At 35.6% G+C, this 27,825-nt stretch overlaps 1 protein-coding gene across 2 annotated transcripts; it reads right to left on the bottom strand.

Moving 5' to 3' along the window:
* Positions 1-8,337: 8,337 nt before the first annotated feature.
* On the bottom strand, positions 8,338-19,465 carry FABP9 (fatty acid binding protein 9). 2 transcript variants are annotated; one of them, XM_030938107.1, is made up of 5 exons: positions 19,414-19,465; positions 11,536-11,634; positions 9,246-9,418; positions 8,675-8,776; positions 8,338-8,519 (listed from the first exon to the last, which is right to left on the bottom strand). In XM_030938107.1, the coding sequence occupies exons 2-5, from the start codon at positions 11,609-11,611 to the stop codon at positions 8,469-8,471; spliced, it is 402 nt and encodes a 133-aa protein (XP_030793967.1). In that variant the 5' UTR covers positions 11,612-11,634; positions 19,414-19,465; the 3' UTR covers positions 8,338-8,468. The 2 variants fall into 2 exon arrangements, with proteins under 2 accessions (XP_030793967.1, XP_010376779.2); XM_010378477.2 differs by lacking the exon at positions 19,414-19,465 and having other exon boundaries at positions 8,345-8,519; positions 11,536-11,641.
* Between the last annotated feature and the right edge of the window lie 8,360 nt (positions 19,466-27,825).

The raw sequence follows: 27,825 nt of genomic DNA on the forward strand, positions 1-27,825 counted from the left end.
AAAAAGAAATAAGATAGTCAATCATTACATAGCAAATGAACAAAGAATTTCTGACCCTCCACTTGGATGCCAAAGATCCAACTCAATTTTTGTTGTTTACTCAATTGCAAAAATATTTTTTGAGAGCTTATTAAGTGCTAAGCACCATTGAAAGTGCTGATTAAACATTACTGAATCAAATTCCTTGCCTTCATGGAACTTACATTCTACTCATGATTTGATAAAGGCTTGAAGCAAGAAGTTTTAATGGTAATGAATTCGAAATTATTTGTAAAGTAGAACTATTCTGATAATAATTGATTACAGGAGAAGCATACCATAGAATACCAAGATAAATAATCAACTTAAAAGGCTCACTTAAAAATTGTGGGTTCATAGTAGGTGTATGTATTTATGGGGTACATGAGATGTTTTGGTACAGGCATGCAAAGCGTAATAACCACATCATGGAAGATGGGGTATCCACCCCCTCACACATTTATCCTTTGTGTTACAAACAATCCAGTTTTACTCTTGCTTATTTTTAAATGTACAATTAAATTGTTATTGACTATAGCTATCTTGTTCTGCTATCAAATACTAGGTCTTATTTATTCAATTTTTTTGTAACCATTAACCATCCCCACCTCCCTCCTACTCCCCCACAACTCCTGCACTACCTTTCCTAGCCTCTGGTAATCATCCTTCTGTTCTCTATCTCCATGGGTTCAAATGTTTTGATTTTTAGATAAGTGAGAACATGTGATATTTCTCTCTTTGTGTCTGGCTTATTTCACTTAACATGTGCTCCAGTTCCATCTATGTTGTTGCCAATGACTGAATCTCATTCTAAAAAGTGTCGTTTTTAAATAAACAGTTGGGAAGAAAATAAAAATAGACCTTAGAACTTTCACTTCCAGTCATGATAGATGAGGAAATTAACCCATCTTTTCAACTGTAAAAAGATGAACAAAATTAGAAAAAAAATCTTCAAGGCATCAGAGATAAAAAGGCAGAGAAAAACTAAGAGCTTAGGACTTGGGAAAGAAAGGCAAATCCAGAGAGACAAATCCAATATTTGGAGCTTCTGCTCCACTAGGGATCTGTGAATTCTGCAAGAGGCAGGTTAGAGGTAAAAAATCCAGGGAACATTTATGACAATGCTACAGAGTTAGGGGAAAAGTGAAGAAGAATCCTGGTTGATCATTACACTTTGTCTTGGGACTCTCTTGCAACACAGGAGTAAGGATAAGCTTGAAATATACCTGTGCTAATATGAAGTCAATTCTTAAAATTAGATTAATGTGATCTGGGATGGCTAGTGAACCAAGTTACTAGTCAGAAATAAACATAAACCCTCTTCAGAGAAAGAAGATAATGTCACCCGAGGTCTAAATTTATTTATATAATTTTTATACATATTGCTAATCAAAAATAAATAGAATAAAAAGAGAAAATATACTTAAAAGGTAAAAGAAACAATAGACAATAGAAATAGATAATTCATAGAGCAGATAATAAAAACAAACAAGATAGAAAATATCAACAGACCCAAAAGCATTTTAATGACTAGTAAGATTGATAAACTCTTAGGAAGATGGATTAAAAATAGAGAAGACAAAATTATTGAGTGCAGGAATGAAAAGAAAGCATATTAATATATCCTACAGATATTAAAAAGATCATAAAAATATAAACTACTTCATGTCAACAAATTAAAATTTGTTAAATAAAAAAATTTAAAAGAGACTTACAGGCTTCTTAGAAAACACAGTTTATGAAAAACAATGCAAGAGAAAGTAAAAATCCTGAATACTCCCAATTCTATTAGCATTAAATCCATATTTAAAATCCATCTCATGAAGATACCTTATGCCCATAGGCTTCATCAATGAATTCTTACAAATATTTGAGGAAAAAATAATACCAATGTTACACAAACTCTTCTAGAGAATAAAAAAGGTCCCAGTTTCCAGCCTCCACCAAGATCTCTGTACGTGTCATTCTCTTTTCCTGCAATACCTCCCTTCATCTCTTTCCCTGTAATACGTAATCACTCCCATATGTTTAATCCTTAATTCTCAGCTCAATCATCCTTTCGGCCCTTTAGAGTGACTTTCTCTTGATATTAACTCAACCATCTTTCCTAATAGTTTCTTTACCATGTATATCATCATTTAACAGTTACTGCAATGACGATGTTTATAAATTTTGAATATAACATGATAAATAGCTTAACTGACATCTTGATTCCATGTGATCAGGGACAATGTGTGATTTTGCTCATGTAGTATCCCAAGTGCAAAACACCATGCATGCCACACAGTAGGTAATGAATAAACATTTGTTGACTGAATGAAGAAAATAAAAAATTTTGTGGTTTTTGTTTGCATCATATCAGATAATAAATGTTACGAAAGCATCAAAAACTAGTGCTTATGATCAGTAGTATTATTCTTCTAAACTTCTTTCTCCCCTCTCTCTCCCCTGCCTTCTCTTTCTTTTCTTTTTCTGGAGATACAGAAAGAGCAAGACCTGGGAGATAACTAAGTGACACTCATTCCTTCATTTGGTCTTTCCTTTAGTCAGCAGTAAAAGCAGGCAATTGTTTCCATGTTCAGTATGACATAATCTTATTATGATACTAGGAAAGTGCACGTAAGATGAATCTAAGATTCACTGTACATTATCTCACAAGCATAAACGCAGACAATTATTCAACATATATTTCTTGAACTGTGATAGTACTAGAGATAATATGATGAGTGAAATAGCACCAACTCCTTCCCTCATGAACCTTATACTCTAGTTAGGAAGACAGACATTAAGTAAACAGTCAAGACACATGATATCTGATTATTATTTTTTGCCATTTGCAGATAGATACTGTGAAAATGCCATTAAGAGCCCATTGACCATTACTACCTAGGAAGATACTTTATGAAATTTCTTAGACACCATCATGAGACTAATGATCTGATTTATCTTCAGAAGTCAGTTAACTAGAGTAGCCAGTACCTTTCCCAGACAGCTATTTAGCATAAGGTGACGATGGCACTTCCGGGCTGATAACCTCCTCTTCCATGTTTCAAATAAGTGTTTTGCTCTAAGTTTAACAACTTCAAGATTAAAATTGCTTTCTTAATGCAAACGATTTCATGCAACTTTCTCATCTCCCAGGGGATATTTGGTCTTTTGGTTACTATGGTGACGATTGCATTTACGCAGCCCCAAAGTAGTTAATAGTTTTTCTTTTTTGTTGAATGGCAGTAAAGAAAGGAAAGAAGTGTTTGTGATTCCTCTAAATAATTCAATTAGCGGTGTTTGTTTGTTTTTTTGCTAGAATCTAACACACCGTGGCCTCTTTTCCAAAGGCTAGTCTAAGATTTCACATCATTATTGCTAATGGAAGACCTGAGAATTGGAGTTACTAACACACTGGGGAGTAAATAAAAGACAAGATTTGTGCATCTGAGTTTCTTTCTCTGGTCATGATAACATATACTGAGCTTTCCCCATTTTTCTACTTATTTGCATTTCATCTTAGAGAAAAGGTGATATTAACACTTTCCAGATACAGGACATCCAAGTAGATTGTACTATTAGCACAAAGAGCTGTAGGAGACACTCTTTAGGATTTAGCCATTTGCTCCATATTGCTATGAAAAAAAGGAATCCCTTAAAAATAATTCACTTGCAAAACATAGTAAAAAATGTGTCTGTGCCAGGCATGGTGGCTCACACCTGTAATTCCAGCACTTTGGGAGGCCCACGCGGGTGGATCATGAGGTCAGGAGATCGAGACCATCCTGGCTAACACAGTGAAGCCCCATCTATACTAAAAATATAAAAAATTAGCCGGGCGTGGTGGTGGGAGCCTGTAGTCCCACCTACTGGGGAGGCTGAGGCAGGAGAATGGCATGAACTCGGGAGGTGGAGCTTGTGGTGAGCCAAGATGGTGCCATTGCACTCCAGCCTGGGTAACAGAGCAAGACTCCATCTCAAAAAAAAAAAAAAAAAAAAGAAAAGAAAAATGTGTATGTGCCTAGCTTTATTTCAGCAGGAGAAAATACAAACTCAAAACCTCAGGTTATTTTCTAATCATGTGGTATCCAGGTAGCCTATTTTGTGTTCTACTTTATTTCTTTGATTGTGTCTTACAATTTTTTTAAACAATTAAGATGGTATGATGGCTTGAAAGTATAATGTACATATGAACTTTTTACATCTATATATATATTTCAGACTAAGTAAAGTTAGATCAGAGAATCAATTAAATTCATGTTTAAACAGTGTTTTTTTTTTTAATTCATGCCAATCCATTCCTTATTTCTTCAAATAGCTGAAAACTAGTTTTTTTTTTTTTAGTTAAATTCCAGCTTATAACATGTTCATGACTGGAGATAAACTGTAAAAATGAAATCTCTTAAATTTCACACTTATTCAGAGCAATATTAGCTGCTGTAATATACTCCAGGATTTCAGTGGCTTAGCCTGGAAGTTTATTTCTTGCTTGATGTCCAGTCCAGTATAAGTGCTCCTGGTCTATGGGGAGCTTTTCCCCATGGGGTGACTCAGAGGCCTTGGATCCATTCATCCTGTGCCTACACCATGACCTCAGGTATTCAGAGACCTCTCCTCCAAGCAGGCAGGCACAGATGTCCTTGACTCAGAAGTGGCCATATCACTTCTACTCAGTTTCTAATGCAAAATTGTCCTAAGCCCCTAGGGAGACAGGGGAGGGACTGGGCAATGCAGTGCCTGGCTGGCAGACTCTTTCTAACAACAATGCTATAATATGGAAGCATAACCCCAGATTTCTACTGGGTAATTAACCGTCTCTGTCACAGTGGATTTCAAATTGTGGTACATCATGTTCTGACATTATTTCTTAATTTAGGAAGATAGAATGTGATAGTGAATTTGGAGTACTCATTTAGCTTTATCACTTACTCTAATACATGGATTTCATTTGGGCTGAAGTTTTATTATCTGTAAAATAAAAATAAAAAAATCTTTCTTGAGGATCAAGAAAGATAACTTTTGGGAAATTGCTTTGTAACTTATGTACTTATGTATGAAAGATATTATTTTTAATAAGCATCTACTCATATTCGAACTCTGTTTTACAAAGTAAACTAGAATCCATATTCCCTGCTCATTTTTCTCAATTAGTTGCTCTAAGCTTACCTCTGCTGAGACCCTCTTGATCTCTTTTTCTGCTCACTGTTTTAGTGCACATGTTCAACAATTACATTGTTCTTATTCTTTGCATTCTAATTTCCTTATAACCTCAGAAGGGGATCTGGAAAAAATGAGAAGACCTGAGGAATTTTCTATGTCAGTCCTTATTATAAGGCTTCATTTACCCTCACAACCCTGAGAAGTAGATAAGTCTCCATTTTGCAAAGGAGAAAATTTAAGTGATTAAGCAGCTCATGCATGCTCATGTAGCTGCCAATGGCAGAAGCGGTATTCCAGTCCTGGTCTGACTGGTCCTCCAACCCCATTCCATTCACTGCATGCATCTTTGGGTCAACAGGTGAGTTCTGTCCTATCAGTGGGGCTGGTAATTAGATGGTCGATCCCCACCTTCCTGGAAAAAGGCACACAAGGACCTGGATACCAAACTCCAAAATGAATAGATAAATTTTTGGCCTAAATATTCAGGACAGAAATCATAAGAGTGTATGTTTTGGGACTAGACTATGTCCTGATACTTCATCCTTATGTTTCATCTACTTTTGGTTACTATCTTTGGGATAGTCCATTGTCTTTTTATAGCCAGTGAAGAAAAGTATGTCCATTATGTTTATTGCATTTTTGCGCAAAAAATATAAAAATTAAATATTACTAAAAGCGCTTAAAACAAATTATTTTAATTTTAGTAATGAATTATATTAATGATTTATTATATTACTATATTAATAATATGTAACATAATATAATACATAATTAACAATATAAATATTTGTATGTTAATATATAATATAATTAATATAATATATAATTATTGTGCATATTATTATAATAATTTCTTTTAATTAATTAATTTTAATAATTATTATTCCATAATTTATTAATAGTGTTAAGTAGCAAGGAAACTATGGTGAACAATTCTTGACTCATATATTAATGATGGCATTAGCATGATTGATCTTTAAATAATTAATACTTTCCTACAAACCAGTGTGGATTTGATGTACAATAATATAAATATTCAGAATAAAATATATTTATAAATTATATTATAAAAATATTCTGAATATTATTTATATTTTATTCTGAATATTTTTATGTGAGAGAATAAAAACTTCTCTCACTTTGTTTTATTTTAAACCTGCTTAGAAAGTAAACAAATAATGACTTTACATTGATTCACTCACTATAATGAAAAGTCCCTCTATTATCTTTCTTCCATAATAAATCTAATACAAGATAACAAATATCATGTTATTATTTACTTAGAGATAGATGATAATTTTTGAAGGCAGGTCAGATGTACCGAGAGACTGATTATGTGAGTTCTTAATAAAGATCAATGATTCTAAGTATACCTTTGAACATACTTTTAAAAGAAAATTTTCACAGGATTTGACTGAAATTAAAAGGATTCATGTTTCAAGATGACTCTGCTACATCAAATATAAAAGGGAAGTTGTGAACACCATACCTAAGTCTGATGTTTTCTAGTCCCTGAGACAGCATCAGATGCTCAGTGATCACTAAGAAGAACTTGTTGAATGAATGAATGAATGATTTCCTCAGGAGTAGTATCTTTGACTCCACCTACTAAAATACTCAACATAGGGGTTTTGTTTCTCATTCAGGCTCATTGTGCTTTGAGCTGTGACATACATAAAAAGAGAAATATCCTGAAAATTAGGAACAGCAGTATTATTTTGTTAATCGTGCCTGTGTGAAGTCAAAGATTTAAGTGGGTAAGTGTTTAGTGCTTTTTAGCATAATTTCTTCTCCCTAACAGTTGTGGAAAACTCTCTGACCCTGCTCTGAGACGTCACTAAAGCAGCTGTCATTTCCAGCTCCCTTGCAGAGGCTGATTAAGGAGGAATTGGTCCATGTTCCCCTTTGTGCAAGACATCACTTCAGGGGCTGAACACCATCTTGACTTCTGGAACATAGGCATGTTTACATTTTGTGCATACTCAAGTCATGAGGAAGGAGGAGGACATGGCATGCTGGGATGACCATCATTGTCCACATCCAGCAGCTGCATAGCCAGCACCAAGCCCATCACTTCCAGCCACAGTTGAAATCTCAAAGGTCTTCAGGGTTTAATGTGACAACCCTAGTTTCTTTCCTTGGCCAGGGATTCAGTTCATGTCTCAACCCCGTGTTGTAGTCCTTTTGTTCATTACCCTTCAGTTTCACCCTTACTAAGGTGCCAGTAACCCCCAGTTTGCCTCCAGTAGCCCCAGGTTGTGCCTACTCTCCAGGTGTAATTGTTAATAGTGCCCCTTTTCAATTTTAATTTCCGTCCAATTTGGATGACAAATTGCATGGTCATTCTACTCTAGTGAATAGGCATGACTCTAAGGACTTACATTTGACCAAATATTATCTATGTTTAAATTTAAGGCAAAAAATGATTATTTACAAAATTCCTCCTCTTTCTTTCTCCTTTTTCCACTGCTATAGGTACACACAGCATTTTAGGCTTTGTCCTTTAATTTTACCTCCATTAGGCTGTTTTACCCTGAGCCATGAGAACATGAAGTTCTACTAACAGCCTTTGGTGAAACTATTAAGGGACTCTGTGCAGCTCTAACAATTATATTCTTACTAGGCATTTAGAAATTCAGGACTGGCATGTAATAAAATGTCATCCTGCAAAGGCCAGGTTGTAAACAGTTGTGACAGATGCACCAGCCTGATTATTTTAAATGGATTTATGGAGAAACGAGATGACTGTTTTAAATGCTCTTTTATAGCAACTTATCCATAGTGTATGACATCCATCTATTTAATAGATACATCCATAGTGTATCTATTAAATAGATATTTAATGCTATCTATCTGTCTATATCACCATCATTTAATCTATGTATCTGCTTTAAGTGGGATAGACTTGCGAAAAAATAAAAAGTCAGCAATGTTGGTTTTTAGAATCTGTGCTACCTAGGAGGTCACCTGAATTTCCACATGGCTTTGATAGAATGCCTTAACCTAAACAGAGTGGGTCCTTCAGTGAGAGCTCAAGGACTATGGAAGTCAGGTGGGCAGAGGACAGAGGGGACTTTGGTGCTGTTACAATCACACCACAGGCAAGTTGCTTCTTGCCTCATCAATTCATTGGTCTGTTCCTAATCCTCATTATCAAATAGCTTCAAAACTCTGCTTAATTTGATGTTTTTATTGAGCAAATTTATATTGAGACATTTTTTAAAAAGTCACTAGCCCTGAGGCATATCTTCTTCAAGTACCAGTTCCCTGTCAGTGAACAAGTTTTCATTGCTGTGGACCTTTCTTCACACCTTTTCATAGATTCTGGTGCTGACAATATTATTCATTTTACATTCCTAAAAGCAAAGAGGAATCTATTAGAGTTGGTAGATAACAGGCTAAACTCACCCTGCCCCTTTCTCCTCAGACCAAACCCTTAATTCAGGATGCAAAAACAATTGAGTAACTTGAAAGGCATGTATCAAATCAGAACAATTTAAAGAAAACTTACCACTACCATTTTTTCACCCACAATTTTTCTTTTGATTGTTGTCTCTTTGCCAAGCCATTTTTGGACATGAATCATTGAGCCATTCTCTAATGTTATGGTGCTCTACAAATGCATAAAGAAATCAGTTAGAAGTAGCAACTCACTACCTTCTAACCTGCATGAGAGCAGATATCTACTTTTTAATTTCAGTTCTGAAATTCTTTCCTTAAAATCCTCACTTTGGTTGTCATGATTTAGTACTATCCAACTAGAAGAAGTCTCAAGAGATTATTCAATTAGTGCTCTTTCTAAGGCAAACAATGCATTAGCTATTTGTGTTTGTTTCTTTCTATGTGCTCTTTCATAGAATGACAAAGAGATAAGAAAAAATAAAGCGAAAACAATTTGAATTTTTAAACCCTGTTGTTAACCATCAAAATAATTAGCAAAAGGATTAACTTTGGAGATGTGAGAATATCAACAGAACAAGCCCAGATGGACTTGGTGATAAATCAAGTTACAGAGTAAACCATGCCTAACCACCTTCTAGCTTTTTCCTGATTGTTGAACACCAGGAAGAATTAGTTCTGACCTTTACTTTCCGGTTGTCTGCTGTGGTTTCATCAAATTCTTCCCCCAGCTTGAAGGAGATCTTAGTGTTCTGGAAAGAACTTTCCATTCTTATGGTCATCGTTTTCCCATCAACACTAATAGTTACTGTCGGCTTCACTAACCCTGCCATGCTCTGGACTGCAAAATTCACTCCTGTAAGACAGAGATAACCTTGGACCTTATGAAGACATTGTTAACAATCACTTTGGAAGTCAATTTTCAAAGAATGCTTACTTTACCTATTTTGAAATTTTGGATAATGTACAGTAACTTATTTCATGTTCTGTGTGATATCTGGGTTGAGCTAGATCCTCCCAGTCATAAGGTGTATATGTGACATTTTGAAAAGCTAAATTCACTCTCTGAGACTATTACACTTCCTCTAAATTGTAAATTTGTGTGGTGCCTTTCAAGAGATCAAATGCTTGCACTTCACCTTGTGGAGTGTTACAACAACCGTGTGGGTGTGGGAGGAGTTTGACTTAGAGCCTGGCCCTGTTGTTCTGGTTGGGAATTTCCCATTGTCAAACTTGACTCCTGCAGTTGGTGGGCAGAAGAGCTGACTCCCTCTCTGTCCTGATATCAAGCTCCATTTCACATTTAGATTCTGGAACTGATATGACACATCTCACTGCAGAGAAGCAGTGTTAGACATTTGCATCACAAAGAAGAGTGAGATGGTTAAAACCCAGGTTCTAACTTAGCCACTTGCTAGCTTGGGCATATTATTTACCTCTCCTAACCTTCAGTTTTCTCAATAGTAAAGTGTGGATAACTGTATACTTAACCTTGCAGGGTTTTGTTTGTTTGTTTGTTTGTTTTTTGTTTTGAGACAAAGTCTCGCTCTGTTGCCTAGGCTGGAGTGTAGTGGCACGATCTCAGCTCACTGCAACCTCTGCCTCCCAGGTTCAAGCGATACTCCTGCCTCAGTCCCCCGAGTAGCTGGGATTACAGGCACATGCCACCACGCCCAGCTAATTTTTGTAGTTTTAGTAGAGACGGGGTTTCACCATGTTGGCCAGGCTGATCTCGAACTCCTGACCTCAGGTAATCCGCCTGCCTTGGCCTCCCAAAGTGCTGGGATTACAGGCATGAGCCACTGTACCCAGCCAGCAGATGTTTTAAAAGGTTAAATGAAAGGGCTTAGCGTGGTACTGGCATATAGAAACTGCTCAGCTGTTATTCCTGCTTGTATTATGCCTAAACCCAGCTCCCAGTCAATACAAGTGCTATTCTGGCCATAAGGCCCAAGTTTTTTATATACGCCCCCAATTTTAATTCAAAACAAGTGAGTCTATAAATCTGTGAAGAGATAGAAAAACTTGTTTCTTATGACCCTCTGAGAAAGTTAATATTGACTACATCAGAGGAACAAATATTACATTTATAAGCACATTGACTTATTATGGGGATAAGGCATTGTTATTTCATTGTCTAGAATGAGTGAACATAATTAATAATTGTAAGCATCCATTGAGCATTTTAAGTAAGTTAAAAAAAGTAAAGATAAGAAAGTCCTTGGCTTTGTATACAGTTTACTATTGCAAGGGAGGTTTCTCTTAATTAAATGTGAAAAATATTAAATAATTGCTGTTCTTCTATTAGTAAAGAACAGTTTAGTTATTATACACCCAAGTCATTATAATTAATGTGTAACTATATGACTTGAGTTAGAGATTAAAGGACAGGTAGAGTTTTTAATTCTGAGGAATATCAGGGTGAGACATTCAATGAGTAAAAATGTTCTGTTTCTTCAGATTTGTAATTCTTCAAAATCATGTTTGTAAAATATCTCTCACATGTATGAGAACTGTAAAAATTAACCAGCTAGAAATTTTGTTTGTTGATACTGCTGTTTTAAAGCTATAACTTAAACCTTGAGACAAATTTAATTGATCGATTTAATTGTAGGTAGTGATTACTATCTATAAATTTGAAACTGGGAAAAATGTTATTAAATGAAATGACCAAGCTAAAATGAAATTCTTTCTAGAAGTTAGGATGAAGTATTTTCAAAAAGGATAAATGGGCTTAAATATATGGATTATGACGGGACAGAGGTATCTGTGGGCCTAGTCTCCCAAAAAGAGACAATTATTACTTAGTAATTTAAAAAAGCAAAAGTAGATGCAGAAATTATGTTAGTCTACAGGAATATACCCTAGGATCACAAAAGAAAGATAATTGTAGGACAATTCATGGTAAAGTACAAACCCAACCACATCACAAAATGCTTTGCCAATTTCCAAATTTGTAATGGTATTTCTCACCCAGTTCTTTCATGTAATCCTCAAAGTTTTCACTGGAGACCAGCTTCCAGGTTCCCAAGAAGGGCTCGACCATCATGGAACACTTGCTGAGAAGAGCCACTTGTAATTGAACACCAAAAAAAAGACAGGCTTTAAGGTGCTGCCAGTAGCTTAATTTAAAGAGCATCTTCATCACATGACTCTTCTGAAATGGCCAACGGGCAATAGCAGCAAGACTAAAGATTCTGGGTACCAGTATTTGACTCATTTTATTTACCTCCAAATTAAGAGATAGAAAATTAGCATGTAAAATTAAATTCTGGTCAATGATTTTAGCTTCTAGCAAAACGATTTGCACCCGAGTCACCTGATAAATATTACTTGTGGAACGGTGACAATTTTCAATAGACATCAGCTTTTTGAACAATGAATGCTGAGTCAACCCTGAAGGAATATCCTAACAAATTGATAAACACCTGGCTGAGATGTTTTCCCACCTAGGACAAGAAATCCTTTCTTGATCCACCTCAGCTGTTTTTTGTTTGGGTAAGTCACAGTGCTCAAACATCCTCTTCATTAAAATAATATCTTCCCTTCCCTTCCTTACAGGGTTGATGGGCTGATATTAGTTAATGTGACTGAAATACCTACAATTGCTTGGAGGGAAGTAGAAGGTATTATTAATATATTATCATTGTTGTTAATCAAAGGTAATTGAGGACAGGAAAAAAAGGTGACAATTATCATTGAGTAATGGTGTGTGGTTTAAGCTCTAAAAAGGAAGCAGAGCTAATGCCTAGAAAATTTGTCTTTCAGGCTTACAAAGTAAACTCTATATTAAAAGATATTTTAAATTATAAGAAAAAATTTGGGGAAGTTTCATGTAGAAAAAGATGTTTGGAATCTGCGTTCTAAAAGAAAGACAAAGGCAGCAAATAATTTAAATCTCAGTGCAATTACTTCTGAAACCATCTTCTGTAACTCCAATAATGGAAGTGGACTTTGCAGGTACTGAGTTTAGTAAGAAGGATTAGATTCAGTAGCTGTGGATTTACATTACAGTTTTGAACTCCAGTTAAGTTTAGAAGATGTTGGAAAGTTAGTGTCAGGGACCAGAAGAACAATAGTTATATTTTTATCTGCTTTTATAAAGTATTTATTTAGTTCAGAAAATATTTATTCAAACCATGTCTTTGTGAACAAAATAAACAAAAGGTTGATATTTTGGTACTGTAAAGCAGTAACTTAAGTGGAATAAAGAATTACTTTTGATGAAAACATATAATGTGATATCTTTATAGATGGAACAATTATTAAATTATCTATAGTGCAAAACAGGGTAAGTGAAAATCCTGGAGTTAATTTCAGGAAACTAAGACCCAAGCTCAAAATAAGTGCCTCAGCAGTTGAAAGTGCATTTAGAGCTGATGTTCAAATATACAGCAAGTTGTTAAACATTTGCTTAACTGGTTCTAGATGTGTATTCACTCTCTGCTTTAAAGATAGCAAGCATACATTGCTATGCCTGTTGGCCAGCTGGATCGTGTAGCAAAGGTCTCCCATCAGCATAACCTTCCTTGTTGTTTTGATTCTCCTGTCATAGAATGATATTCCCATAGTCCATTTTAGAACTCAGTTGGCCCTAACATCAGATTTCTGGTTTCAATTATCCTCAGCAAATTAACACAGGAAGAGAAAACCAAACACCTCATGTTCTCACTTATAAGCGGGAGCTGAACAATGAGAACACATGGACACAAGGAGAACAATACACACTGGAGCCTGTTGGGGCCAGGGCTATAGAAGAAGGGAGAGCATCAGGATAAACAGCTAATGCATGTGGGGCTTAATACCTAGGTGATGGGTTGATAGGTGCAGCAAACCACCATGGCACACATTTACTTATACAACAAACCTGTACATTCTGCACATGCATCCCAGAACTTAAAATAAAATAAAATAAAAATTCTGGCTTCTGTAAAATTCCCCACCCCAGGAAAGAACCAAAGGGAGAGACAGTCTCTCTCGCCTCTACACATTTTTCTATCGCACGTGATATTTACAACTGCTGCATCCATGTGTTACCTCCTCAAAGATGGGGCCAGAACTGAGGATAGCAGAGCAGAAATGTGGAAGGAACCGAAGGTCACTTTATTTCAAAAATTCATATTATGTTAGTTAATAAATTCCACTCTTATAAAGAATTTTGTCTCTGAGCTCTTGTTACTTGCAGAACAAGTATTCATAATTACTATGCCTTTGTAAATAGCTTCACCAAAGGGTGAATTTGGACCTTCACAACAACCAGTTGCATGAATCACATAGAGCTGGCCTCATGACAGCATATACCCATCTTCCCAAACCAACTCAAACATCTCTTTCTCTGAGAGACTGGTTCAGAGCTAGATAATCCCCATGGTGTGAAGATAGAAATAAATGTTTAACAGAAGTATATTAGACAGCTTATTTCATAGTACGGCAAATTGCTATTTCCCAGCTGTCTCCTGAGCTATTCTATGAGTATATCAAAAAAAGAAAATATTTTCCACTCACTTCTGTATCCTTAAGACACTATCTGGCATATCATAAGTGTTCAATAAATGTTTTATGGATGAGTGACCAAAGAAATAAATAGTATTTTTTTAACTGGCAATTCTCATTAGTGTTCTTTATCTCTCTAACAGTGACTGAAGACAGGGTTTTAGTACATTATTCTCTCCTGACCTGGTCCTGTGACAGGTGTTTTATTCTGGCCATTATCAGATGGTGGAGGGATGCTCAGACTCTCTTCATCTTTCTCAGTTACATAGCACAAGTCTCTCTTCTCAACTAAGAATATTCTCTGCTATTTCTGTTGCTACCACCACTAGCCTTTGGCACTTTGGTTTGATCATAAAAAGAAAAGTGAGCACCATTTCCTCAAGTAGAAAAAAATTAAAATTAGATTGTTTCTAATGTTAATCCTAGTAAAGGAACTAGAATACTGTAATTTGTTATAGAATAGTTACATGTCTTGTTTTTATGACAGTTTCAAGACTTATTTCTCCAATATGTCATTTTTCTATGATCCTTCAACATCTCATTTTCTATATTGACTTTCCTGTGACATTTTAAGACATCAAGTAGTTTTTAATAATTTTAAATTTTAAGATGCTACGGTTGCCACTGATGATGGATACTGGTAAAGTTAAACATATACTGGAAGCTACACAAGTATTCAGAAATATGTCTGATAATTTATTGCTGCACATACAGTACTTTAGCTGGATTTGATAAAGCATCTCAAGATTTTTATTTCCACATGCAGTGACACCTCTAAGTATCACATTCCTTACTGTGTTCATCATTCAATTTCAATTTTTATAGATGCAGTAATATAATAACTTTTCAAAGTGTACATTTAATCTAGGAATCTGAAAAGTAATTCAGTATTTAAAATTTTTCTTTTTAAGATGATATTATAATATCCAATAAGGAAAACAAGTATTTTGAAATTAACTTTGGTTAATAAATAGTCTGAATGTGATATTTACCATTGAAACAGTCCTCTATTTGCTAGTATTTTCTACACTAGAGAAACTGATGTTATAATTTCAAGAGACAATTTGCTTAACATAAATATTTTTAAAAACATCACTTTTTCCAATAAGTTTTTATATATGGGGATTTCAAGAGAATTTTTACATTGTTTTTACTCCTGGATCACTTCACTTATAATAAAAATTTTTCTTAAAACAACCATACCAAATTAACTCTGAGCAAATAATTTTTTTAATAGGACAACTTCCAGTTTATTTTTACTAGTTACAAAATAAGTCCATTTCTTATCTATTATTTACTGCTTAATAAGTATATATAAAAATGGCAATTTCTTTCTTTTGTTTTTGGTGAAGGTTATTTATTTGAAGTGCTCACTATTTAAGAACATACGGAGGCGGCTGACTACCTTGAAAATTCACGTGTAGTAGGACTGTTCTTTTTTATTTTTATTTTTACTTTAAGTTCTGGGATACATGCGCAGAACGTGCAGGATTGTTACATACATATGCATGTGCCATGGTGGTCTGCTGCACCTATCAACCTGTCTCTAGGTTTTAAGCCCCGCATGCATTAGTTATTTGTCCTGATGCTCTCCCTCCCCTTGGCCCCCACCCCCCGACAGGCCCAGGTGTGTGATGTTCCCCTCCCTGTGTCTATGTGTTCTCATTGTTCAGCTCTCATTTATGAGTGAGAACATGCAGTGTTTGGTTTTCTGTTCCTGTGTTAGTTTGCTGAGAATGATGGCTTCCAGTTTCATCCATGTCCTTGCAAAGGACATGAACTCATTCTTTTTTAAGGCTGTGTAGTATTCCATGGTGTATATGTGCCACATTTTCTTTATCCAGTCTATCATTGATGGGCATTTAGGTTGGATCCAAGTCTTTGCTAAAAAATAGTAATTTCTTTCTAAGGAGTTATGCATATCATATTTATTGACATGTAAAGAATTTTTAGGCAAATTCATTTTTTGGCAATTGATACTTTCTCTTGTTTCATGCCACCTCCTTCCCCAGACTTTATTCTATTTTGTTGGTTTTTTTTTTTTTGTTACCTTTTAATTTTGAAACAATTACAAAAACACTTCCCGAACAACACAGAAAACTCCCATATATACTCTTTGCCCAGATTCCACAATTGTCAACATTCTGACACTTTTGTCCCCACCTCTCTCTCTCTTTCTCCCTCCCTCCCTCTCTCTCTTCATAAGAAGCAAGCTGTTTGTTGTTCAGTCATTGAGGGTAAGTTGAGAAATGTTGCCCCACTCTTCTCCAAACAAGGATTTCTTCTAAATTGCCCATCAAAATCAGGAAATCAACACTGATGACAAAACTGCTATCTAACGCACAGACCCCACTCAAACCTTACCAGTTGTCCTGACAGTTTTTCCTTTTCCTACTGAAAAAACAGGGGGAAAAAACCCAGCCTTTCTGACCCAGAATCCTATCCATGATCATGCGTTGCTTTCAGCCATCATGTCTCTTTAGTCTCCTTTAATCAGGAACAGATCTTTAGTCATTCCTCGTCTTTTAGTACTGGAGACACTGGGAAAAAATTCACTGTTCTAAGCAAGAGGCTGGGTCATCTGCTGAAAGCTGACAAGTAATTTTCACATGAAAACTGAGGTCAGCATTGCTTCAGACTTTGAAAGGAGTATTTCTAAATCAGAAGTTGTAGCCCTATGATGGCTACAGTGGGAATTAGGGAAGAGGGGATAGCCAGCTCATTACTTAACTTGATCCTGTGTTTCTAAAGATGAAGTGGCTGGCTTTTTGGATTATTCATATCTGCTTCAAAATATAGATGGACTCTACGACCACACTGTGTGTTTTGGAGAGATACCCACTTAATCCTGCCTCTCTTCCTTTCAGAGTACAGTGTCCTCTATGCCTCTATGTAAGTATTGATAGAAACAATGTCAAAAAGTGGAAAATTATATGAGCTTCACAGAAATTCCAGGCAAGATAAATGGGATAAATTGGGGAGCTGTTACTTGAAGATCTTTCTTGGATGTATCTATGGACTTAGTTTTATGGTGAAAATACAGGAACGTGAATTTGATTATCTATCAAATTTATATTGAACTGGATCTTCTTACTCTATGATTCCACACCAATTGAAAAATAATAATTAGATTCGAAGACTCCATTTTCAAAAATAACTAAATTCACAAAGATACCTACGTAAACGGACTTTGTAAAGGATTAGCACAGAGGCACCATTAGAGATGAGGAAGGCTCGAGAAGAAGGGAGTGGGAAAAAATGAATTCGGCCCAGGAAGAAGCAGAAGGTAAAGTACAAAACAAACAGAAACCTCGAGGCAAAAAGAAGATGCAAGTTGGCATGATGGAAGCCAGAAATGTGAAGAGAACAGAGACTTGATAAAACTGGAGAGTTAGATAAGGAAAGGCAAGCATAAGACAGTTTCCACATGCCATGCTAACGGGATTGGACCTTTTCTGCCTACAACGAGAGTCACTAAAAGGTTTTAATCAGTGAGTGTCCCAGTCAGATTTCTATTATGTAATCATTCATAACATCTCCAGGGCTTGGAAAGACCGGAGGTGATAGAGACCTAAAGAGAGAACTCTGAAGTAATTAAAGAAAAAATTACGGTACTATTGGCTGTGGGAAGAAGAAAAGCAAATATAGTAAATAAGTTTGAAGTTAATATAATCAATATTTTAAAAAATAAAATAAATGTTATGGAATGAGGAAGGAGGATTGTTCAAGAATGATTTTCAGATTTTTGAAATGAAAAATAAGATGGAACATTCTGATATTGCCGAGACGTGAAAAAGAGGGTGAGGAGCAAGTTTAAGGGAGAGGGTGGAAGGAAGTGCTCATGATACATTTGGGGTTAGGGGCCCGGGACATCCACTTGTACACCTTCAACTCTTTTTTTAATTCTCCCTTCTCCTTTGGTTATAACATCACCCTTTTTTTTGGTGTGAGAGTTATTGTGGTAAAATACACAAAATATTTACTATCTTAACCATTTTAAGCATGCATTGCAGTGGTGTTAACTACATTCACATTGTTGTGCAACCATCACCACCAACCATCTCCAGAACTCTTTTCATCTCACAAAACTGAAACTCTATGCCTGTTAAATAGCAACTTTCTATTCCCCTTTTCCCACAGAACCTGGAAACCATGGTTCTATTAATACTTTTTATCTGTGATTTTGACTACTCTAGGTACCTCATGTAAGTGAAAAAATACAGTATTTGCCCTTTCATCACTGGCTTATTTTACTTACCATCATGTCCTCAAGGTTCATCTGTGTTGTAGCATGTGTCAGAATTTCCTTCTTTTTAAAACTGAGTAATAATTCATTGTGTCTATATACTACATTTTGCTTATCTATACATCTGTCCATGGATGCTTGAGTTGCTTCCATGTTTTAGCTATTGCAAATAACCTGCTGTAAACATGGGTGTACAAATATCTCTCTGAGACCCTGCTTTCAGTTTTGGGGGTATACATCCAGATGTAGAATTGCTGGATCACATGGTAATTCTATTTTTAAATTGTTGAGGAACTGCCATACTGTGTTTTACAGTGGCTGTACCATTTTACTTTTCTACCAACAGCGTACAAGGGTTCCAATTTCTCTCCATCCTTGCTAACACTTGTTATTTTCCAATTTTTAGTAATAGTAGTTATTCTGATAGGTGTGAGAAGGTATCTCATTGTGGTTTTGATTTGCATTTCCCTAATAATTAGTGATTCTGAGTGGAAAAAACACAAACTATTTTTCCTCTGCTCTCATACTACAACAATCAACACTGAAAACTTCTGTGACCAAATATGTAGGGATTTCTCCCCACCAATAAGCTAGTAATGGGTTCTACAGCAGACACCAGCTGAGTGTCCTCTAATTCAATTCAATTCTGACACAATCTCCCTGGAGGTAAGATCAATCCCACAAGACTGCCCCCAACTTCAGACACCAGTAGCAAGTCCAGGCCGCTGGAACTTCTGACCAACGAGGTTCAAGTTGGGATTTCCATGACCGCCTCCTGGGGTTTGATTAATTTACCAGAGCAGCTCACAGAATTCAAGGAAACACTATGTTTACTGGTTTATTATAAAGGATATTACAAAGGATACAGATGAAGAGATGCATAGGGTGAGGTATGGGGTCAGGAGCATGAATGCCTCCCCAGCTGCTCCACCCTCCAGAAACCTCCTGTGTTCAGCTACTGGAAGCTCTCTGTAACCCATCTCTTCAGACTTTATGGAGATATCATTGGGTAGTCATGATTGAAACATAGACAACAATGTAGAAATGTAATTGGACCAAAAAAGTATGATTATAATACAAAAGACTGAGTGAGGAAACCCAGTAAGGCCTACCTGTTTAGTTCTTCTTGGTTTCCCTGTGCAGATTTCCTTCCTCCAGGGTGTGGAACAGGACCCCTTTCTTGTAGTGTCTCTGACTGGCCTTACTATCAGGATAATACTGGCCTAGTAGAATGAATTAAAAAGGGTTTCCTTCTCTTCAACATTTTGGAAAAATATGAGAAGGATTGGTGTAGTTCTTTAAATGTTTGGTAAAATTCACCTGTGAAGCCAAACGGTCCAGAGATTATCTTTGTTGTCAGATTTTTTATTATGATCACCTACAATCAGACAAGGTAAGTCAGAGCATTTTTTTCATGGCCAACTCCAACACAGAGTGGTAGGGTAAGAGGAGAGTATATTTTTAGCTTTTATGACCTGCCTTGGGGGGAAAAAATGTTCCTGGACCAAACTGAAGGTTGAGCTGCTGTTTCTTGTGGCCCAATAACAAGATGCAGAAGTGAGGAGGAAGAAAGTTTTTATTTCTGTAACTGGTTGCAGGGAGAAGGCCTGGAAATTATTGCCAGACCAACTCAAAATTACAAAGTTTTCCAGAGCTTCTATACCTTCTGAGCTTATATGTCTATGTGTAAGTGTGCATTCCTCTAAAGACATAAGTGATCAACTTCTTTTAATCTGTAGCTAAGGTCTGAGTCCCTTCTGGAGCTTCAGAAAGTTTACTTAATCTAAATGGGTCTAGGTGCTGGGGTGATTACCTTTATCTTGTCTCCTGCTAAATCATAAAGGTTTGGGGAGTTCCTTTAGACACCAATAAACTTGTTTGTGGAGGCCTGGGGAGTTTCTTCAGACACCCAATGAAACTTGTTAAATCCTAAGAGTCCTATTAATAATTCCTTCGTTATCTTGTCATGCTTCAAGGCCCAGGAAAAGACTAGGCAAAAATTCTTGGTGGGCTCGTTGTTGCACTCCAGCTTTTGTATAAGGGCACTGGCTCAGTCATCTTTTAATGTTTAACCTTGTTACTCAGTCAGTGTTGGGACAGTTGTAATGGAGGCCCGCATTAGTGAGACCTAGCCTGTCACAAAGGGAGCAGATGAAAGGCGGGCAGGAGAAGGTCAGAGAGAGAGACAGAGATTCTGTTTTCTGAGGCCAGTATTATAACAAAAGGCTGTCCTTCACATTTATTGCTCTGACACTTTTCTGAAGCTGCTTCAGGGATCAAAGACAGAAGGCCAAATACCTAGCTACTTAAGAAATAAGAAGGCTGTGGGAGTTCTGAGCCAAGAACCATGGACAAAAATAAATTTATATATATATATATCATTTTATTCATATAGTCACAGGGATGTTGAGCATCTTTTCATGTACTTATTGGACATTTATATATCTTCTTCTTCTTCTTCTTCTTTTTTTTTGTGAGACAGAATCTCTCTCTGTCACTCAGGCTGGAGTACAGTGGCATGACCTCAGCTCACTGCAACCTCCGCCTCCCAGGCTCAAATGATTCTCTTGCCTCAGCCTCCTGAGCAGCTGGAACTACAGGCATGCACCACTGTGCCCAGCTAATTTTTTTGTATTTTTTTGTAGAGATGGGGTTTCACTATGTTGGCCAGACTGGTCTCAAACTCATGGCCTCAAAGGATCTGCCCTCTTCAGCCTCCCAAAGTGCTGTGATTATAGGTGTGAGCCACCACACCCTACCTTATATATCTTCGTTGGAGAAATGTCTATTCAAGTTCTTGGCCCATTTTGTAAATCAGATTGTTTGTTTCTTCTTGTTGAATTTTACAGGTTCTCTAGATGTTCTTTTTTTTTTTTTTTTTCCTTAGTGATGAGATCTCACTCTGTCACCCAGGCTGGAATGCAGTGGTAGAATTATAGCTCACTGCCCCCTCTAAGTGAGTAGCTGGGATTATAGGCATGAGCCAGTGTGCACCACTATTCTGGGTATTAATCCCTTCTCAGAGATATGATTCACAAATATTTTCTCCAGGTCTACAGATGGGTTACCTTTCCACCTGTTGGTAGTGTCTTTTGATGTACAAAATGTTTAACTTTCATAAAGTACAACTTGACTATTTTTTCTTTTGTTGCCTGTCCCTTTTGTGTCATATTCAGGAAATCACTGCCAAATCCAATGGCATGAATATTTTGCTCTATGTTTTCTTCTTTACTATGGTCTAAATGCTTTTGTGCCCCCAAAATTCATATGTTGAAATCTTAACCTCCAAGGTGATGGTATTAGGAGGAAAAGCCTTTTGGAGTTGATTATATCATGAGAGTGAAACCCTCTTGATTGAGATTCAAGCTCTTATAAAGGAAACCCCAGAGAAGTAGCTTATTGCTTCCACCATATGAGGACACAATGAGAAGGCAGTAAGTGGACCCTTCCCAGACATTGAATAACACTTTAGTCTTAGACTTCCCAGCTTCAAGAACTGTGGTAAATAAATTTCTAATATGTGTAGCTACCCAGTTTGTGTCGATTTATTATAGCCTAAATGGACCAAGATAGTCCTTGTGTCTACCTTTCTGCCAAGACCACACTGTTTTGATTATTATAGCTTTGAAATAAGTTTTGACAGCAGAGAGTTTGATACCTCCAAACACGTTCTTTTTCAAGATCATTTTGGCCATTTGGGGTCCTTTGAAATTTTATGAATTTTAGTATAGATTTTTCTATTTTTGTGAAAAATGTCATTGAAATTTTGAAAAGGATTACATTAAATCTGTAGATTGCTTTGGGTAGTATTAACATCTTACCAGTATTGAGTCTTCTAATTCATAATCATGGGATGTCTTTCCATTTATTTGTGTCTTAATTTATTTCAGCAAAATTTTGCAGTTTTCATTGTACAAGTTTTTCATCACATGGAATAATTCCCAAATATTTTATTATTTTTGATGATATTATAAATGAAATTCTTTTCATAATTTCCTTTATATTACTTAGTGTATAGGATTATAACTGATTTTTATGTTAATTTTATGCCTGAAACTTTGCTATTCTTTCTAACAGTAGTTTGTGTGGAATCTTTAGGGTTTTTACACATAAGATCAGATCATATGCAGAGACAATTTTACTTCTTTCTTTCCAGCTTGGATCACCTATATTTATTTTTCTTGACTAATTGCTCTAACTAGGACTTCCAGTACTATGCTGAACAGAAATGGTGAAAGCTGGCATCCTTGCCTTGATCCTGATCTGAAAGAAAAAGCCTTCAGGTATTTCACCATTATGTATGATGTTAGCTATGGGCTTGTCATAATTGGCCTTTATTATGTTGAAGTAGTTTCCTTTTATTCTTAGTTTTTTGAGAATTTTTTTTTTTAATCATGAAAGGGTGTTGAATTTTGTGAAATGCTTTTTCTGCATCAATTGAAATGACTGTGTTTTTTGGTCCTTCACTGTATTAATAGAATGTATTACGTCAATCTTCACTGTATTAATAGAATGTATTATGTCAATCAATTGTTATACTTTGAGCCATCCTTGAATTCCCGGAATAAATCCTGCTTGGTTGTGTTGCTAGTACTTTCTTGAAGATTTTGCATCAATGTTCCTAGGGGATATTACTCTGTAGTTTTATTTTCTTGTAGTGTCTCCATCTGGATTTGGTATCAGAATAATGCTGGCTTCATATAATGAGTTAGAAAGTGTCTCCTTCTCTTCAATAGTTTGAAAAAACTTTGAGAAAAATTGATGTTAGTTATTCTTTAAATAGTTGGCAAAATTCACCTGTGAAGCCAGGAGGTCAAGGGATTTTCTTTATTGAAATATTTTTTGATTTAATTTCCTTGCTAGCTATGGATCTGTTCAGATTTTTAAATTTATTTCTTTATAATTTAGTCTTGATAAGTTTTGTGTTTCTCAAAATCTGTCCATTTCATAAGGTTATTTCATTTGTGTGCAATTTTTCATAGTTCTCTCTTCTAATTATTTTTATTTCTATAGAATTGGTGGTAATATGCTAACTTCCATTTCTGATTTTAATAATTTGAGTTTTCCCTCTTTTTTATTCTTAGTCCATTTATCTAAAAATCTGCCAATTTTTTTTTTTTTTTTTGAGATGGAGTCTCACTGTCACACAGCCTGGAGTGCAGTGGTGTAATCTTGGGTCACTGCAACCTCAGTCTCCCAGGTTCAAGCGATTGTCCAGCCTTAGCCTCCTGAGTAGCTGGGACTACAGGTGTGTGCCATGCCTCCACACATGGCTACTTTTAGTATTTTTAGTAAAGATGGCATTTCACCATGTTGGCCAGGCTGGTCTTGAACTCCTGACCTCAAGTGATCTGCCCACCTTGGTCTCCCAAAGTGCTGGGATTACATGCATGAGCCACTGCACCTGGCTCTGTCAATTTTTTTTTAATCTTTTCAAAGAACTAACTTGGTTTCATTGATTTTTTTTCTATTGTTTTCTGTATCTCTATTTTGTATATCTCTGCTCCAATTTTTATTATTTTCTGACTTCTGCTAGTTTTGAGTTTATTTTGTTCTTTCTCAGTTCATTAAGTTGTAAAGTTACATTTTTTATTTGAGATCTTTCTTGTTTGCTAATTTAAGTATTTATAGCTCTGTATTTCCTCCAGAGCACTACTTTCACTGTACCCCATAAGTTTTGGTATGTTGTGTTTTCATTTTTATTCAATTCTAAGTCTTTTCACACTTCCCTTTTGATTATTTGATTCATGTATTAAAAGTGTGTTGCACATGGACACATATAGGGGAACAACGCACACTGGGGCCTTTCAGAGGATGGAGGGTGAGAGAAGAAAGAAGATCAGGAAAAATAACTAAAGAGTACTAAGCGTAATATCTAGCTAATGAAATAATCTGTTCAACAAACCCCAATAACACAAGTTTACTTATGTAACAAACTTGAACTTGTACCCTTGAACTTAAAAGTTTTTTTTAAGAGTGTTGCTTAATTTGCACAATTTTGTGAATTTTTTAGTTTTACTTGTGATTGACTTCATGAAGATACTGTGCATATTATCTATCCTGTAACATCTATTAAGACTTAGTTTATGACCTAACATATGGTCTATCTTGGAAAACTTTCCATTTACAGTTAAGAAGAATGTGTATGCTGCTGTTATTTGGTGGAGTGTTCTATATATGTCTGTTGTATCTAGTTGGTTTATTGTGTTGTTTAAATCCTCTATCTATTTACTTGTCTTCTGTCTGGTTGTTGTATCCATGGGGGTTGGAGGAGGAAGGTATTATTGAAATCTCCAACTATTACTGTAGAAATGTTTGTTTTTCTGTTTGGTTTTTATTGTCATTAGGTGAGTAAATATTTATAATTGTTATACCTTCTATATGTACTGAAACTTTCCTTGATATATATTGCCCTTCTTTGTCTCTTGTGTGTAATTTTTTTTTTATTTGAAGTCTATTTCATCTGATATTAGTATACCAATCCCTGTTCTCTTTTGGTTACCATTTGCATGAAATTTATTTTTCCATTGTTTTATTATCAATCTATTTTTGTCTTTGGGTCTAAAATAAGTCTCTTGTGTACAGTTGGATCATTTTTTAAAACTTTATTCTGACAATCTCTACCTTTTGATTGGAAAGTTTAATCCATTCACTTACTTCTGTCATTTGCTGTTTGTTTACTATATGCATTACAACTTTTTGCATTTCGTCTTCTGCATTACTGTCTTATTTTGTGTTTACTTGGTTGTTTTATATGAACACTTTAATTTGCTTCTTATTCCTTTTTGTGTATATTCTATAGCTATATTTTTCTGGTTACCATGGGGATTATATTTAACACCCTAAAGTTATAACACTCTAATTTGAATTTATACCAATTTAACTTCAGTAACATATAAACATTCTGCTTATTTACAATTCTCTCCTATCTGGTTCAATTATTCATGTCACAAAATTACAGTTTCATACATTGTGTCCAAAGACAAAAACCATAATGTTAAAAATGCATCAGTTTCTTTATGTGAAAAACAAAATATAGAGCCAAAAACCAAAGCTAAAATAATGTTAGTTTTTAGACTAAAAATCTAAATATTTTCAGTTTTAGACTAAAATTGTATAGTCTTTTAAATAGTGTAGAAAATAAAAAGTGGAGTTACAAACTGTTGTTACTACAATACTAGATTTTAGAATTGCTCACATATTTACCTTTATCAAGATCTGTATTTCTTCATATGGCTTTAAGTTACTATGGAGTGTTCTTTCATTTCAACCTGCAGGACTTCCTTTTGCATTTGTAGGGCATCTTGTAGGGTAGGTCTAAGAGTAACAAACTCCTTCAGCTTTTTTTTTTTTCTGGGAAAGTCTTAATTGTACCTTCACTTTGAAAGATGGTTTTGCCTAATACAGGATTCTTGGTTGACAGGTTTCTTTTATTTTAGCATTTTGAATATATTATCAGCCTAATGCCTTCTGACATCCAAAGTTTCCAATAAAAAAATCTGCTGATAATCTTATTAAGAATCCCTTGAATATGGTGAGTTGCTTCTCTCTTGCTGCTTTCAAGATTCTCTCATCTTTGGCTTTTTAAGTTTGATTAGAATGTATCTCAGTATGGGTCTCTTTGAGTTCATTCTAGTTGAAATTTGTTGAGCTTCTTTGATGTTTATAGTCATGCCTTTCACCAAATTTGGGAAGTTTTTGGTCATTATTTCTTATTCTCTCTGCCTCTTTCTGTCTCTTCTCCTTCTGAGACTCTCTCAATGCATATGTTGGTCTGCTTGATGGTGTCCCACATGTTCCTTAGGCTCTGTTCATTTTTCTTGATTTTTTAAGAAATGTTCCTCAAACTCAGTAATTTTCATTGCCCTGTCTTCAATGGCACTGATTCTTTTTGCTATCTGCTCAAATATGTCTTTGAATCCTGCTAGTGGATTTTTTATTTCCATTGTTGTACTTTTCAGCTCTAGATTTTCCATTGGTTTCCTTTTTGGTTTTCTATTTATTTACTGATATTTTCTTTTGTCTATTCCTAATTTTCTTGACTTTCTCTACATCATCCTTTAATTCTTTGAGCATATTTAAGGAAGTAATTTTAAAGTCTTTGTCTAATAGGTTACCATCTGGTCTTTCTCAAGAAGAGTTTTTGTTGGTATATTAATTTATTTCTTGAATGGGCCATACTTTCCCATTACTTTATATGTCTTGTGATTTTTTTGTTGTTGAAAACTGAATATCTGAATCTAATATTGTGATAACTCTGGTAATCAGATTCTTCCCCACCTGAGGAACTGCTGTTTTTGTTTTGTTTAATTTTTTATTGTTGTAGGCTATCTATCTTTAGAGTTAGCCTAAGGAATAAACTTAAGGTCTTCTCAGGTTCTTTCTGAGCCTGTGACTTCCTTACGTATGCATACTGACTTTTTAATTTTCCTCATATATGTGGTTACTTGAATGTCCTAGTCTTTAATGTCTGGAGCTTAAAAGGAAAAAAGAAAAACATATATGATGTGGGATGTAGGGAGGGAGCTGACTTTTCAAATACACTTGAAGCTACTTCAGCCCAAGAAGAAATGACTTACAACAATAAGGGGTGTTTTGTGTGTGTGTGTGTGTGTGTGTGCGTGCAATAATAGCTGCTGGCCAATGTGTCTGCACTTCTGTGATGAGAAACAGCAATCATTAATCAAAACACAGATCCATAACATTTGGGAAACTTGGTTCTTACTTCCCATCCTAGTTCCTGCAAGATGACTGCAAGCTGCTCCAGGAACATGTGCACAGCTGCCTCCTATGAGGGTTGTGGGTGGGTATGAGTATCTGCAACTGGGTTATGAGCTGAAATTGACCAAAATTAACTGCAACTTATCATCCAAGACTTCCCCTGAATATTGCAAGGATTCAATAGATTTCAGAGTTTCAAAATAGATGCATTAGACAGATTCTGCCTGTGCATTTTTTGTCTAGGTAGGAAGACATATTCCTGCTCATCCTACTCTGCCATCTTCCAGAATCCTCTTCAGATTCACTTTATTACATTTTCTGACTGAAGTTACCACTTGGACACTTATGGCTTCCAGGTCTATATTCAAGACAGGATAGCTCTCTTGAATTTCAGATTCTTATATCTATTTCTTACTTGGTTTTATGATGTTAAGCTCTGTGCCTCAATTTCTTTATCTGTAAACAGAAATCCAAATCCTCCCATCAGATTATTTTGATGACAAATGATTTAAAGCTTGCAAAGTGCCTGGCACCATCATTAGTGCTTAATAAATATTTGTTTACCAAGAATTGTCCTAACATATGCTTATACATCTTCTCTATTTAAGTTCCTCAAACCCAAAGTGAGAGTCTAACTCTATGTTCTTATAAAAAAAAAATGCTTATCGTCAGGGAACTAGTCCACCTCTTCTGGCCTCTCCATATCGTGGTGTTATGTATAGGATAAGTATGCAGAAAATGAAAATCTTTGGACTTATTTTTAAAGAGAGAATCACAAACAGAATTATATTAGCAGCAACATA

Source organism: Rhinopithecus roxellana, chromosome 9, assembly GCF_007565055.1.
Source record: "Rhinopithecus roxellana isolate Shanxi Qingling chromosome 9, ASM756505v1, whole genome shotgun sequence".
Taxonomy (NCBI): Eukaryota; Metazoa; Chordata; class Mammalia; order Primates; family Cercopithecidae; genus Rhinopithecus; species Rhinopithecus roxellana.